The sequence below is a fragment of the Pararge aegeria genome, chromosome 2 (genome assembly GCF_905163445.1).
Source record: "Pararge aegeria chromosome 2, ilParAegt1.1, whole genome shotgun sequence".
Lineage (NCBI taxonomy): Eukaryota > Metazoa > Arthropoda > Insecta > Lepidoptera > Nymphalidae > Pararge > Pararge aegeria.
The window spans coordinates 13,879,829-13,895,326 of record NC_053181.1 but is presented as its reverse complement, the minus strand read 5'-3'; the positions used below and the strand labels follow the sequence as shown (position 1 = coordinate 13,895,326).

Below are 15,498 nucleotides of genomic sequence, written 5' to 3'. Positions count from 1 at the left end.
TATTGAAGATAAAAGACCGACACGCGCATAGTACCTCCGCTACGCGACACATACCTAATTACGTGATAGGAGCCACTTGGTTTACTTTTGCATGTTATGTTAGGGCTGTATCAGATTTATTTCAGTAAAAACTATGGCAATGGTTTACTCAAAAACTATTATCGTTTCGGTGTCACGGATAAGTCTCAGAGACAGTAAATCATGTACCTGTAAAGCCGCTGAAGTATTATTTCGGTTATCATTTACACTTTGTATATTGGCAAATACATAGATCGCAAAAGTGTACTTACAATGACCCACTTCTTGCCGTCTCTCGCGAAAACAGGTGGTTTGTCCAGTTTGCCGGCTCCAGGCGTCGGTAGCGCCTTAGACGGCACCGTTGAGTTTGCTGCTGCCTTGAAAGGCGCGGGACCTTGACGCAGTTGAGGGTTCTTGTGTGTTTGCATGTCCGACGTCACTTTGCGTAGTGCTGGGGAACATTGGGACACTTGAAAATGACATCAAACTAATCTAGTTCATACTGGGTGTTTGAACTAAATGTTCTAATATCACAAAGTATCTGTTTGTTTTTACGACATCTGTAGCGTAGAGTAACCGGTACGGTCTTATGAGGTCCGGCAGGGTGATTACGTATCTCGCGACAGCAATGCAACAGGCGTAAATCTTGCAATCACTGCTGTCAAACGTCACTTTTCCATACAATAAATAAACAAAAGTGACGTTTGACAACAGTGATTGCAAAATTTACGCCTGTCGCATTGCTGTCGCGAGATACGTAATCACCCTGCCGGATTGGTCCCCCTAGCAGGGGAAATTTGTGAATATTACATTTCTGAATTTTCTCTTATCTTGCCTGGTCTGATGGTATAAAGACCGCAAGGCGATTTAGCATGCCACGTAGAAACCGATTAGGGATATGATCATACCCCAAACAGGTTAGCCTAGCCCGCTACCTTCTTAGGCTCTTAGTGGGATTCTAATGCGATTTTGCATATAAATAGCCCCAATAAAAAACAGATACGAACGTAGACGATGTTGTAGGCATCAACTAGTGTTACTATCATCAGGTTTTGGTTTTTAAATAATACTTGGCTATAATGTTGACAATTTGCATAAAAACGGGTACGTTATAACACATTGGCATATACAACACAAACAAACATTTTCCTTTTGCTGTGTACCCTCATTAGGTGCCTGCCTACCCGCATTAGAGCAGCATGGTGACTCGAAGCCCCAATTTCTATCATAAATCATATTAAATTATCTATTTTTTATATATTAATAGATTTCACCAAGATAGCAGGAACAGAACAGCTAGATATCGACAAGATTGAAAAAGGTGGGAGGAGTCTTTCACCGCTCATGGCGTTTCACAAATACAACATGAAGGAAAACAAAACACCATTAAAATAACACATATTACATATATATTTAAGTTACTAGTTTCAGAGCATATAATTTTACAATACGTACGTAATATTAAGTTAATTTCAACTATCACAAAATTTGTGATTGGAAAAAAAAGCTATTTTATTTATTAATTTTGGCAAGGTTCTCAATAATTTGATTCATTTTATTTTAAATTAATTACAACTGAATGTTTGAATATAAAAAAAATAACTAAATAACCTCACTAGTGAAAAAACGTGAAAGCTTTTAACGCGATGAAATTGCTCGCAAAACAAAATAGTACCTACCCAAATTTATTTTTCGTTACTGGCAAGGCAAGTTTTTACGTGAGTGGAATAAACGAGTTGATTCCCTCTCGAACGTATAAATCGAATAACAACATTCTGCATAAAAATGTATATGGATTGGAAAGCAACGTAAAATACGAAATTTAACATTTAGTTAACTTTTCCATTACTTTTAATCTATCTGCAAGGCTAGAGTGGGCAGGAGACAATTATCTCCCCGGGGAAAGGATATAAATTTACCTTCTCCCACAGCTTTCTCAACTCTCAAAGCACTGGCGCACAAGTGGAAATAATATCCAAATAATATATGTGTATTAATAAACGGGGGTAAACTTCTCCTATTCTATGTTCCCGTGATTTAGCAGGTGGACACGTTAATTATATACCTTGTCAGGGGATAAATCGGGGGGACATAATTTTTATCTCCTGCCCGTGCTAGCCCCGCTGTGATAGCTTATTGTTAAAGGAAAAACAACGCGAAAATTAATAACAAAAGTTACCTAAACTAACTCCATACTGACCACCAAACCGTACTGGGCCAGCGTGGTGGACTACGTCCTAAACCTTCTCACTTTGGGACGAGACCCGTGCCCTGCAGTGGGTTGATATGATGATGATGATGACTTCTAATTGATCACCTTAGTAATACGATCGTTATTCATCTATGTACTCCAAATACAATTGGAATTGTGGTTTAACAAAACCATACTTAATATACATGTACATAAGGCCGCCTTTTGTATCCTGCTTCATTCTTCATGTCTTTGTTCTTTTTTTTTGTCTCGTTCTTCAGAGTGGTGTACAAATAAAGAGTATAAATAAATAAATAAATAAATACTTTTTAAGCAATCATAATGAATGAGATTTGCTTAAACTTACGCCGCTCCTTATGGTGGTGAAAGACAATTCAGTCTTATATGGTAGCTAAGTTAGGGCAATAATATTAATCTTTGCGACACTTTTTTATCGGTAGGTTGGTAACTAGCCACGGCAGAAGTATCTAACTTGAAAAAACCCGGATAAAAATCACAAATCTCCCCTCTGCGGAGCGTCGAACCCAGGACCTCTCATTTATAAGACCAAAGCGCCCACCACTGCGCCAAGAAGATCGTGAGATACACAATTAAATAAAAAAAACTAATTTAAAAAAAAAAACACGCACTCTTTATATAAAAACGACAATTGCATACATAATTCAATTATTCGATCTTAAGTCAACAAAATAAATAAGAAAAAATACGCTAATTTTCAAAAGCAACAGATCCTTGGTGCTGCAATTATTGCACGCACGACAAACAAGAATTGCAAGAACGGCTTATAAGCAGTGGATAAAGAGATACTCACTGTTTGTAATGGCTTCACCCTTGTTGATTTCGGCGAAAAGAGCGCTTCTGTCATCAGCTGTCATGTTGGCGAAGTCCACTTCGGGCAACGCGGGCGGCGGGGGTGGCATGCCGCCGAGGGGGGGTGGAGGGGGGGCGCCAGCACCCTTGCCTGCGGGCAATGACTTCGTTAATCGAGACTAGCAACCGTTAAAGGCTTAAACAATTTGTATGTAATTAATTTATGTAAATACAGCAATGGTTTATTCATTTACTGTATTTAATCGACGGAACCTTTTTTTCTTATTTAATGTTTCGAGCTCCGTGCCTAAACTGAAAATGTTAAACTCGTATTGGAGAAGGTTTTATCCATTATAACTGACATCCTCAACTAGCTAACTGCCACGTTGACCGCAATATTTTAATAATAATATAAGTATTCATTGTAAGAAAAAAAACTCTTTATAACAGAAAGCTGATAATTAATAAATAAATATATTATGACTGATGAATATTTTTATCAGTAATATACATAAATACTTATAATATACATTATATATAAGACACTGAAAACATTCATGTTCATCACATAGAGATTTTCCAGTTGTGGGAATCGAACCCACGGCCTTAGCAGGTTCGCTGCACACTGCGCCAATCGGCCGTCTAAATACCTACCACCAATCGACGGACTGGGAACGGACATAAATTAGCGACATCTGCATATCATCTGTAAAAGTGCGAAAGGTTGGGACGTTTTTATAACATGATTCCTTAGGTAATTCTGGACCTACCAATACCAATGGATAAGTTCAAACAGTTCGTACAGCTTTAAGAGACTTTTACTACTAGGTTTTAATGCTAATTAAATTGTACGAACTTTATGACGTACCTAACCTATTTTTTTAAGGTTAATTGCTTGGTGTATTGATGTTGATAGCGTGTCTATTACAATTTGACAAATTATTTTTTTATCTTATTCATCAATTTTAATTGGATTGGTCTATTTTTTTCATCTTAACTGACCAAGCTATCGAATATATTCGCATAAAGTTTAGAGAAAACATTTTCCTTTATCCATTGACGGTCATATAAAACTTCCAATTTACGAGCAATAACCACAGTTTATTACTACGTCGATGACTTTCGATCCTTTAGTAAACATGCTCTTATTAAGAATTGGATCTGAAGTAGTTTAGGAGTTTTGTAAAGTATAGCATGATATTAGTTGTACGAATGAAACCAAAATAGTTTACTTTCTACGCGATTTTTTGATAAATCTAGTGTCTTACAACAAATTTCATATAACCTTAGCAATTAAAACACTCATGTTGAATTTACTTGAAACGCATGAAACTTTTATTTTTTTTAATTCTCTGCAAGCTTTTGACTGCAATCTCACCTGTCGGAAAGTGGTGATGCAGTTGAAAATGGCAACGGGCCATGTGTGTGCATGTTAAGGGTGTGGTAGTTATATTAAACCCATACAAATAATCGGTTTTTACGCGACATCGTACCGGAACGCTAAATCGCTTAGCGGCACTCTCACAATCGCTTAGTCGGTAGGGTGGTTACTAGCCACGGCTGAAGCCACTAGACCAGACCAGGGAAAATTCAGAAATTATAATTCCCAAATTGACCCTGCCGGGAATCGAACCCGGGACCTCCCACTTATAACCAAACTGCTTACCGCTGCACCAGGGGGTCGTCCGAAGACAACGAACAAGTTTCGTAATGTAAATCCGACTTTGAAACTTACCAGACCAAACGAGTCCAGTAGTATGGTACTGCTTCACATACGCCTGCAACTCAGACAAAAGTTGCACCCATGCGCGACACCATTCAACGTGGGTCTTGTCTTTCTCTTTCCACTCTTTGAGCACACGGTTCGTGTAGAACTGGCCAGCATCGTTCATCTCCTTCACGTAAGGTGCTGGGGTGGGTGCCACCGCGACCCAACCGAGAGCGGGCACGCTTTCGGATATAGCGGAGAGATGGTTGAAGAAGTTCGAGGCGCGGTTCTTTTCGCGATATTGTTGGATTGCGGAGATCTTATCGCTGGTCGACTTGAGGAGTTGAACCTGTTCGCCATCTGATGGTTTGGACCGGGATGCTGCCAGCTGAATGTAGCGGAGCTGTTCCCTATAACAACGTGTTAAGGTTAATAAAATGATAGGTTGCCTGCAAATTCCTTTTTTTAACAAACAAATAAAAAGCAGCCAAGTTTAATAATATTAGTATGGATACAAAATATTATACATTACAGCCCGACCTAAAATAACAGGCTTGATAAATGACGGCTGAGAAATACTTCCGAAGTGAATGGAAAATTAGATTTCCACCGAGAATTTTATACTTTTCTTTACTTTACAAATTAATTCATGAAACAGAGGTCTAATTCATATTAAACTCATGAAAACGTCCAGAGCGTATTGGAAGGTTTATAAATAGTATTTTTAATTTTTATCAAAAAATGTAAGCGTTAGTATGATTAAAGTAATGCTTACCCCCTTTACTTTTGCCTCTTTTAAGAGGCGATTGAATTTTTGAGAAAATGAAGCAATTTTCGATTCGTGGTATAAAAGATTTTATGTTATGAGTTATCAATATCTTACTGAAAAGCGTCGTTGACCAGGTTGGCGTGTGTAGCGATGTCTCCGCCGAGTTGCTTCGACAACTGCAAATAAGTCTGCAGGGGACCCTACAACAATAGAGAAATTTAACATTAGTACTATTACATATATATATATTAATGAAAATGAAAAAATATCTATTAACGAAAAAAAGAACTTAACAACTAATGATATATCCGTTGGTATTCAACACTAGGTAATCCTGTATTGTGGTCGCATGTTAAGCATTTAACAATAAGAACTACAGTTGTAGCCAGGAACGCGTTGCTCTGTTTATTAGCGATGGATTTCCATCAGCTAATCCCATTGCTTAGGTATGAGAAATACCCATAAATAAACACCCAAGTTACCAAAAACTAGTCCATGTTATCGTTAAAGTATAGTGGACATTATGATGAAAGATCCATCACGTAATTTATCACGGGGGCATAAAAGCCTTTGGAGCGAATACGCGACACTTGAAATGGTTTTCACAACGTTAACAATAGCCCTATTTGACTTTAATACTTTCAGTATTCGGCTACAGAAATATCACGCTAATCTAAGTTAAACTCTAGATACTAAGACAAATCTAAAAAAAAAGCTTTTTATAAGTGGCAGTTTCATAAAAATTGGAATTACCTCTTACACGTTGTAAAGTTATTGAGAAAAGATAGAGAGAAAAAATTGTTAAACTAGCTAAACAACGTTTATTGGGACGGCACTGTAAAGGAATACTATAAAATTAATGCTTAAACACGTTTTTCGCATTCCTTTCTAAGTTTATTGCCAACATCTTAAGTGAGATTAGGTTAGGTTAGAACATAAATACTCATTTAGGTTTTATAGGAAAATAGCTCGGAGGTTTCTACTGTCTTAGTTTCCAATTATCAGCTCCTTTTTTTTCGAAAGTATATATAAATTAAACCGCAAGTATAAGTCTGTTTTTTCATAGAATCTCCACTTCAGCAGTGCCAAAATATATATTGAATTGATAATATTATTACCTACTTATTACCTACCTATTGGTTAGGTAAAATTTTTTAATGCTTTTAAAGGATTCAGAGTTCCGTTTTACGAGATAAGAACATTAAAAATGTATGTATTAATAGAGTTTGAGTTTAAAAAGCAACTTTTTTTATATTGGCATAGCTTGGCTGACATAAAATATCAATACCAATATAGGGATTCAACAAGTATCACAATTAATTCACAATTAAAATTAAGTTGTCATACTTATAACACCACTTTGTTAGCGTCAATGGTTAAAAGGGTACACAAGCACATTTTACTAAGGTTAAGTTAAGGACACAATCAAATACAATATTGTATTTAGGTCACTAAGTCCCTCTAAGTAATAAAATATGCAATTAGTGTTGTGCGAAGAAAAAAAACCGATTATTATTATGGTCAAAGTTACAAGCTTTTGAATAAGTATGGCCTTGTTATATAAATGCAAATCCGTAATTGCACAATGTACTTTTGTAATACATACTTGTAATTTTCTCTCTGACACATACATATTTTGACTTTGCGAAAGTGGCAGCATTGACCATGCACTTAATAGCCCTACTGAGACTGGTGTTTTATGCTACATTCATAAGCTTTTTGTTACATAATCAATTTATTTTTTACATGAATTGTTTTAATCTATTTTCGAAATTAAAAATAAGTAAAACAAACAATAACTTCATATAAAAGCTTCACTAGTCGCCATCGTGTCCAAATGTCCAAGAAAGCCTAACCATTGTAGATAAAATCAATCGGCGCAATGCTTTCCGCAGTTAAACAAGGCGCCTCATAAAACAAGTGAAAAACATTTCCACATCGCTTGCGAATGTTTCAAAGTGAGCCGTAATAAAATTTGCAAGGCGCTCACTCCGTTTGGCGGCTATATAGCTTTTCAGATGACGTGGTAATGTATACGAATTGTGTAAACAGGGGTCGGCTATTGCGGATGAAAATGGCTTAGCCGGATACTTTTTGCACACAACAACAGTCACCTAATGAATAAAATTAATCAGTGACTTTCACGAATTATTAATATAAATATTTCTGAGTAAGACAGTAAATAAAGTAAACACATTATCTAAGCAAGGGCGCTTGTTTTATTGGCTATGGGGATTATGGATCAACCCGTATTTTTGTATTTTTTGTATTTGCACCCCCCATTTTTGTATTTTCATTATTTGTCAATGTTTAAAAGTAAAACATTATAATATAGTAAAACACATTCCATTTGGCGGCTATATATCGTTACCGAACGCGAAGTAATTGCGTAAACAAGGGTGACTATTGCAGATATTAATTGATCGGCGCAATATTTTTTGCACACAGAAACAGGCTTCTGTTAAGTAATAACACATGACTAAGAAGGCATTGATGATTAGGAAGAAAGTAAAGCCTTCTGAAAATATTCAAATTTTGTTCCGCTAGGTGGCTATCAAAACAAATAAAAACTGAATGTATGGATTGGTTTGGATTTTTTGACGATCTCCCGTCGACAAAGACGTGGTTTCAATAGGAGGTCCCGGGTTCTATTACTGGGAGGCTACGGCCGCGGCTAGTCACCACCCTACCGACAGAGACGTGCCGCTAAGCGTTTTAGCGTTCCGGTACGATGTCGCGTAGAAACCGATTAGGTGCATGGGTTTAATATAACTGACATAAGTACCTATCCCTATACTTACAGGTTAGCCCATCTTAGACTATATCATCACACCACCAGGTGAGAATGCAGTAAAGGGTTAACTTATATATAGTGAAAAAAAGATTAGTAAATATTCCAAATAAACTCAATCCGTTAGCTATATCAAGTTACAAAACCCATATAGACGAACTAGTAATGTAAACAGGGGCGGCTATTGCCTCTGGAAATGGATTGCCTCGATACTTTTTGCAAACACAAACTGGCGCCTACCAACCTATATATTTTATACCTAAAAAATTTACATAATATCACATCATTAGTGAATGTTTCAAAGTGAGAAACAATTATAAAAGTTCGCTTTGTTTTGCGGCTATATCACGTTACAGACGAAATAGAAAGCAAACAAATTGGCGATTTAATTTGATTGGCGGGATAATTTCTACATAAAACGCTTTAGAAAGATTGATAATTATTCCTCAATTTTTCAAACAAAATCTACTATCTAAAAACAGTAACATCCGATCTAAACATTTTCAACAAAACACGTTGTGCAATATTTATAGAAATGGTTGCAAAAGGCAAAACTTCTACTCCATCCGATGTTATTTCCATTATGATATGACCAAAAACTAAACTTTTGACTAAGTACCAATATTGATTGTTTTATACTTAATTGTATGTTTATTTTCTTGTGACAAACACACACTGATTCTCCAAAATATGTTCTCTCCGCACGTTTCGGCCCGATTACGAAGTATCCTCGAGAGATGTTGACTCTTCTTATTTTATCTCCAGATTTAATAGAATAGGATATTTTATATGAATATTTTACGGTTGGTGGTGAGTTGGGCAAAAAGAAATACTATTAAACGTTATGAAATAAGTAAAGCTCGTAACGCTCTATTCGAAAATTGCGTGTTGCCACACTTATGCATCATAAACATGATTGCTAACTATTGGGCTCATAAAGTCCAGAAGCTAGCTATGAAGAAATGAGGAGAGCCTGTACCAAAGCGTAGCTAAGCGAAGCTAAAGTGGCAGTGGGAGGAGCACATAGCTTGGACCAATGGATGTCGGAGTCTCACGGTGCTGGGTTGGCGACTGCACACCAGAACTGCAGAGTTGGTATACCGCCCAAAAGGAGGACAAACGGTATAAAAAGATTCCGAGGGAGTCGATGTATACAATCAGCATAAAAACGTGGCGAAAGAACTCCTTTCCTGCAGTTGAGATCGATGATTATAGCGCTCCATAGCAACTGCTATAGACAACATCGTAAAGTAAACCAACAAGGGTGGTTATTTCCGATACCAATTGATTATTGTGGCGACACTTCTAAGTACATAAACAAGGCGCCTCATCGCAAATGAACGATTTTCTTTTCCTTGTTTTACTAGTGAAATTCATACATAAATACATAGTTTATTATCACTTGCGAACTGCGGACCTATTTTCTTTGTAATGTTAATTGTAGGCCAAAGCGTTTTTTGAGACCGACATAGATAACTGAAGAAAAAAAATATCTCACTTGAAAATTAATTTACGCAGGCTATGTCGTAGGCTATGTCGTGACTAGGATGATTATGCAAGTAAAAATAATGCTTATTGCAGAAGTTTAATTAGTAATATGTGTGTAAGTAGTTACTAAACTATTCCGCCATTGGGACTACTAATGGCAGTACATTAATTAAGATAATTAGATTTCCCAGTGTGTGCCCGCCCATTAATTAGCATTATTAATTTACTAAAATACATTGGCAATTTTTACATTTTCCAATATATGAATCCGTGGCTTTTTAAATATTTTTTCACAAAATTTAATAGAAGATCATCATTAAATCACTATAAACTATAAGAAAAAAAAAATTACATGCAATTTGATGTAAATTGTATGTAATGTATGCCTGGCTGTGCAGCGCGGAAATGTTCGCGGGTAGACCATTACAGTAATTCGTTTAGTTAAAGTAATATTATTAATGAAAAACTTATAAATATTAATTAATAAATATAATTATCTAATAAATATATTAATCTTCGAATCCTGATTAAGTTATAAATTAACGAATAAATAAAAACCCGCTTAAGTTATTGATGTTATGTTACAATCAAACGACGGATATATGATGTTAAGTTGATGTTGTGTTACAAAAACTACAACATGGGATTGGCTACTTCTGTAATGATCTGCAACCAGTAGTATAAAATATAAGTAGAGGTAATGCTATTTACAAGCATCGATTTTCCTATCGCTATAGCACAATGATTTCATGATACAGCTCTATGTTCTATGATACCATAGAACTCATTTCACAGAATACATTTGCATTACTATTTTCCAAAATGTGCTTTAATCATAATAACAAAATGAAAGATAAAGGAATGAAATAAAAATTAATAACTTTTTAGTTAACGATTAGTGAACGTCATAAAAGGCTACAAAAGATAAATCAAAATTCAAATATACTATTATTTTGTACCTACTTATCATTTATTATAATTTTTTTTATAAAAACAACATTTAAAGTTACGGATTATTTCCAAAATGAGCTTAGTCTTTTAACAAACTGTGCCAAGTCCACTAAGCACACGCAGGAATATACTAACTCAAAACAAAATACATAAATGAAGATACTATGAATAGGTGCGATTTTTTTTTAAAGTTAATATACCTATTGAAACAACAAAAATATGAAAGAAACCGCTTTTTGCCATAGACAAAAAATCAACAAAAATATTAAAAAGTAAATAATACATTTTGGAATTGAACTCTTAATATAGCAACTAAATCTATGCGCACGCGTATGGGTATGATTACGTAGGTGAGAAATGAAAATAGTATAGATCTTCAAATGATATCAGCAGATAACGAATTAAAACAAAGCCTTGACTTATTGTTGAGTCTATTGGCTTGACTTTGTACCCGCTTTTTTATTACGAACTGGCTACGGAACAATTAAAGGAAAAGTAAAAGTAAAAGTTCGTAAGAAAATAAATGTTTAAACTGTTATGCATCGGTTTTTACGCAAAATCGTACCAGAAAGCTAAATCGCTTGGCAGTACCTACGTCTTTGCGTGAAGGCTAGTTAGTAACTAGCAACTGTCGCAGCCACCCACCAAAATTAAAGATTCCTAAATTGGCCCTCCCGGGAAACGAACCTAGAACCTGGCACTTATAAAAACTATGCTCAACACTGAATCAGGAGGTCGATGAAACATATATTTTTTATAGATAAACATTGATTTAAATTATTGTTACTTGTATGAAACTTTTCGCTCCTTCACAGTAGCTAGATCCGTTTCCGATACAATTTCCTTCTTCTACAACTTCCGTTTCATCTCAGCGGTTCTTTTCTCATAAATACCTTTGATATATAGACATTCTACTACACAGTATAAGAAATAAGAGGCTTACTTTGGTATATTCTGCAAGATAACAGGGAGCTACGAATGTTGGGGGCTATACTACTTTTGGGTCCCTACTGAAAATTACCGTTGCAGTATTCCTTAGCAGGTTTCTACTGCTATCCATGGTATCGTATGGTATGGCAGAGGTAGGGAGATGACCCATTGACCTCAATGACGCAACCTTTAGAATTATTTTAGGAGTTTTTTTTCTCTTTTTTATATTAGTACGTTGCTGTAATATTTATTGTAGTTTATAAAGCATATTAATATTAAAACTCTGCCTTTTCATACAACCTGATGTATTCTTACAATACGATACTATGTTGGCACCTACTTTCTGTCAAAATAAAAAAAAACTGTTACAGTAATTCCGTTAAGGAGGTGAGTAATTGAATTTCGGATAACTATAATTTGTTTTGCCAGATAATTTACTAAATTGAATAGCATTTTAACGAAAGTGTAAGTATAACGAAGGTATTTTGATATAAATATGGGTGCATTTTCGATACACTTCAGAATTGCATGAGACTCAGACGATACAAAGTTACCTAAAAACCTAATGTATACGCGTTCGCGCAGCTCAGAAGACTGAGAATACAGTACTTACGCGCAATCTAAGATGATCCGACTGAAATATTACACGAGTAGGTACGCGGATAGTTTCTGTAATTCAATGGCATGTACCTACGTGGAAATGCAAAACTCTCAGAAAAACTACTTCAGGTAGTCTTAAATGCGATAAAGAATTTAAAAAAATAGCACTTACTATTTGCAGTATGCAAATATGGGACGAACAAGTACTCAAGAACACAAATACTATCAAGTTTCTACAAATAAAGCAAGAAATAAATTGAACAAGACATTTTCTACATTTTCAAGTATTCCACAGTTGAAAAGTGTTCTCCAGTCGACATTGGATAACGTGAAATTGGATAATTTAAAATAATAAAAAGCTTCGAGGAAATGTCGGATTTCAACTTGGATAACAGAACTCTACGACGGAAAGTTTCAAGTACGAGTACCTAGCACAAGAGAATATCTCAGGAAAAAAATTGTTTTGTGTAATTTTAATGAGAAAAATTTGCAAGATATTATTTTCAGCATATAATAAGCAATTAATCAATATTATTCAAGTCGGATATATATATAAAAACTAGCTGTTGTCCGCGACTTCGTCCGCTTTTGTCTTTGTTTTTCGAAAGACATGTGCGTCATAAATGTGGCAGCAATTTATGTATTTAGGATAGCTAAGCCTGGTGTAAAATCGTCAAAAACTTTCGTCCCCTCTCCCGAAAGAACTGAGCTTAACCCAGATAAGCCTACTGTCCTATATTTAGGACAGTAGAAATAAAAAAAAATATCAGAATACCCTCTTTATCTAAGATTATTTAGTCTTATGATTTGCAGTAAGAAACGTGTCAGCTTTATTAGAAAAAATAAAAAGACAGTTATTTTAACAGTTTTTACCTTATATTTTACCTTATAAGTGTGTAATAAAAGTGCGTTGCAGACATGGCAAATGACAGGTATGTATAAAAAGTTATATTTTACTCGTAAGTTGTTTTTTTCTGTGTTAATATCTAGTTGATAACCTTAACTTTTGTACTAAATAAATATTCTAGCAAAATAATATAAATAAATTACGTATAACTTGTTACAAATACTAGCGTACTATATATAGGACAGTAGGATAATATACATGATTTTAGTACAATAATACAACTTTTTCTTTACAGACCGTTAGCTGCGCATGAAATTTTAGATGCTTTAGAAAATGTTTCTGATAATGAAGAAGATTATAGAGAACGACTGATATGTATTCTACCTCCTCCTGTTGATCCTGACTGTCTCACTGACGAAGATTCGGGTGAAGAAGATAATGTAACTTTGAATAATTTGCCACGAAACATTCTGCTTCAACCGGCTGAAGTAATGATTCAAGGGCAGATTATGGTGAGTGATACAGAAGAAGAACCTTCTGATTCTACAGGTCGAACTAAACGTAGGCGTACCTACGAATGGAGAAAACGGGACTTGGCAAAAAATCCCGTGAATTGGCCAGATGTTCAAGGCGCTTGCCAAGATAAGCGCCCAATTGAGTGGTTTGAATTTTGATTACAGAACGACACATGACAACACGTTCATTATTGCTAAATGGCATGACAATAATATATTCAGTATTGCTTCTAATGCTGTAGGAAAAAATCCTAAACAATCTGTCAAACGCTTGTCACAAAGTGAAAAGAGAAACATTGTCATAGAAGAACCACATATGGTGTCCATCTATAACAAATATATGGGAGGAGTGGATCGGTCTGATGAAAATATTTCACATTACCGAATTGGTATACGAGGTAAGAAATGGTACATGCCGTTGCACACATGATTGATCTTGCCGAACATAATGCATGGCAGTTATATAAAATAAATCATGGAAAATTGGATCATCTTGGCTTTCGCAGAAGGGTAGCAATTGCTTTGATTGAATCAAACAGAAAAAATGCCAAAAGAGGGCCTAGCCGACCCTCCCATCATGAACATGCTGATAGTCGTAAAGACCAAATGAATCATCTGGTTATTCCTCAATCGAAGCAAACACACTGTCGTCAATGTCACAAAAAATGCTTGACACGTTGCAAGAAATGTGATGTTGGAGTGTGTGTCAAGTGTTTTGAAACATATCATTCATAAATAGTGTTAATCTAGTAAATTACATATAACAATGGGTAATATAATCAATAGTTATCTAATAAACTACACTTTTTGATTACATTCTGTTTTGTCATAAATGGTCTTTTATTTCCTCTTATTATCCTACTGTCCTACATATAGGACGGCTGTTTCCCTGAAAGCCTTACACTTAATTTTTTTTTCATAATTTTTTTTATGTTGCATAAGATCTAATAAACTAAATAATGTAACTTTTTTCAAAATTTTCAGAAAATTTTAGTTTCAGGCTTATCTGGGTTAATTTCGAGATCAAAAACATTCTATATTACTTCTAATACCTTCAGGAATATGTGTACAAAGTTTCGTGATGATCGGTTTAGTAATTTTTGCGTGAAAACGTAACAAACAAACTTACATTCACATTTATTATATTAGTAGGAAGTAGGATTTGCCATAAGTCTTTTAAATTATAAGGGCCGTACCGTTTTTGACAATCACGTCCCATATTGCGCTACATATCCCGTTACTGCGGGTATTGGGAAAATCCGGGCAATATACCCACAATAAAGCCAAAGTACCTACAGTATTAGCCCAGTGTTAGAAAAAAAGGCGCTACCTACCTCCGTACCTCAGAGCGCATGTTAAGCCGTCAGTTCCTGCTATAATCACTAACATGTCATTAATAATCGTTTAAGCTTGTTAACCCTCAATGAAGCAGCAAGGTATAGGAGGCCGTTGCCCAGTGGAACATTAAAATTATATCTAACCTGCATCAAATCCTGGTATCCGTTGATACTCATATTGTCAGTGACGATAATCTCAACTGTCAGTGGTAGTGGCGGAGGAGGCGGCGGGGTGGCGACGCCGGCGGGTGATGGTGCGGGGGAGCGGGGCGGGGTCGGCGTGTGTTCTCGCAGCACAGGCAGACGCTCCAAGCGCAAAGTCACTAGCTCCAACCGCTCTATCAGAGCCTCGAGATCTGCTGCCGGGCTTTGAACCGCAGCTGTGTGTTCCACTTCACTTCCTAGACAACGAAACAGAAAATAAGATATAACTGTATGTACTAAAACAGATTCATTGAGCGATAAGAAAGTCGTGTAATGGGTGGTTATAGCGCAGGTTTGAGATGCGCTGTAAAGTGTGAT

General features: G+C 35.7%; 1 protein-coding gene across 4 annotated transcripts in view; it reads right to left on the bottom strand.

The window, feature by feature from the left end:
- Window positions 1-15,498, bottom strand: part of LOC120628688 (adenylyl cyclase-associated protein 2) — a 49,848-nt gene that overhangs the window by 16,687 nt on the left and 17,663 nt on the right. For all 4 annotated transcript variants that reach the window (XM_039897278.1, XM_039897253.1, XM_039897270.1 and 1 more), the window contains exons 2-6: window positions 15,121-15,377; window positions 5,632-5,717; window positions 4,776-5,158; window positions 3,042-3,191; window positions 291-469 (exon numbers count right to left, since the gene is read on the bottom strand). In XM_039897278.1, coding sequence (XP_039753212.1) covers window positions 291-469; window positions 3,042-3,191; window positions 4,776-5,158; window positions 5,632-5,717; window positions 15,121-15,153 — 831 coding nt within the window. In that variant the 5' untranslated portion in view covers window positions 15,154-15,377. The remainder of the gene's footprint in view (window positions 1-290; window positions 470-3,041; window positions 3,192-4,775; window positions 5,159-5,631; window positions 5,718-15,120; window positions 15,378-15,498) is intronic.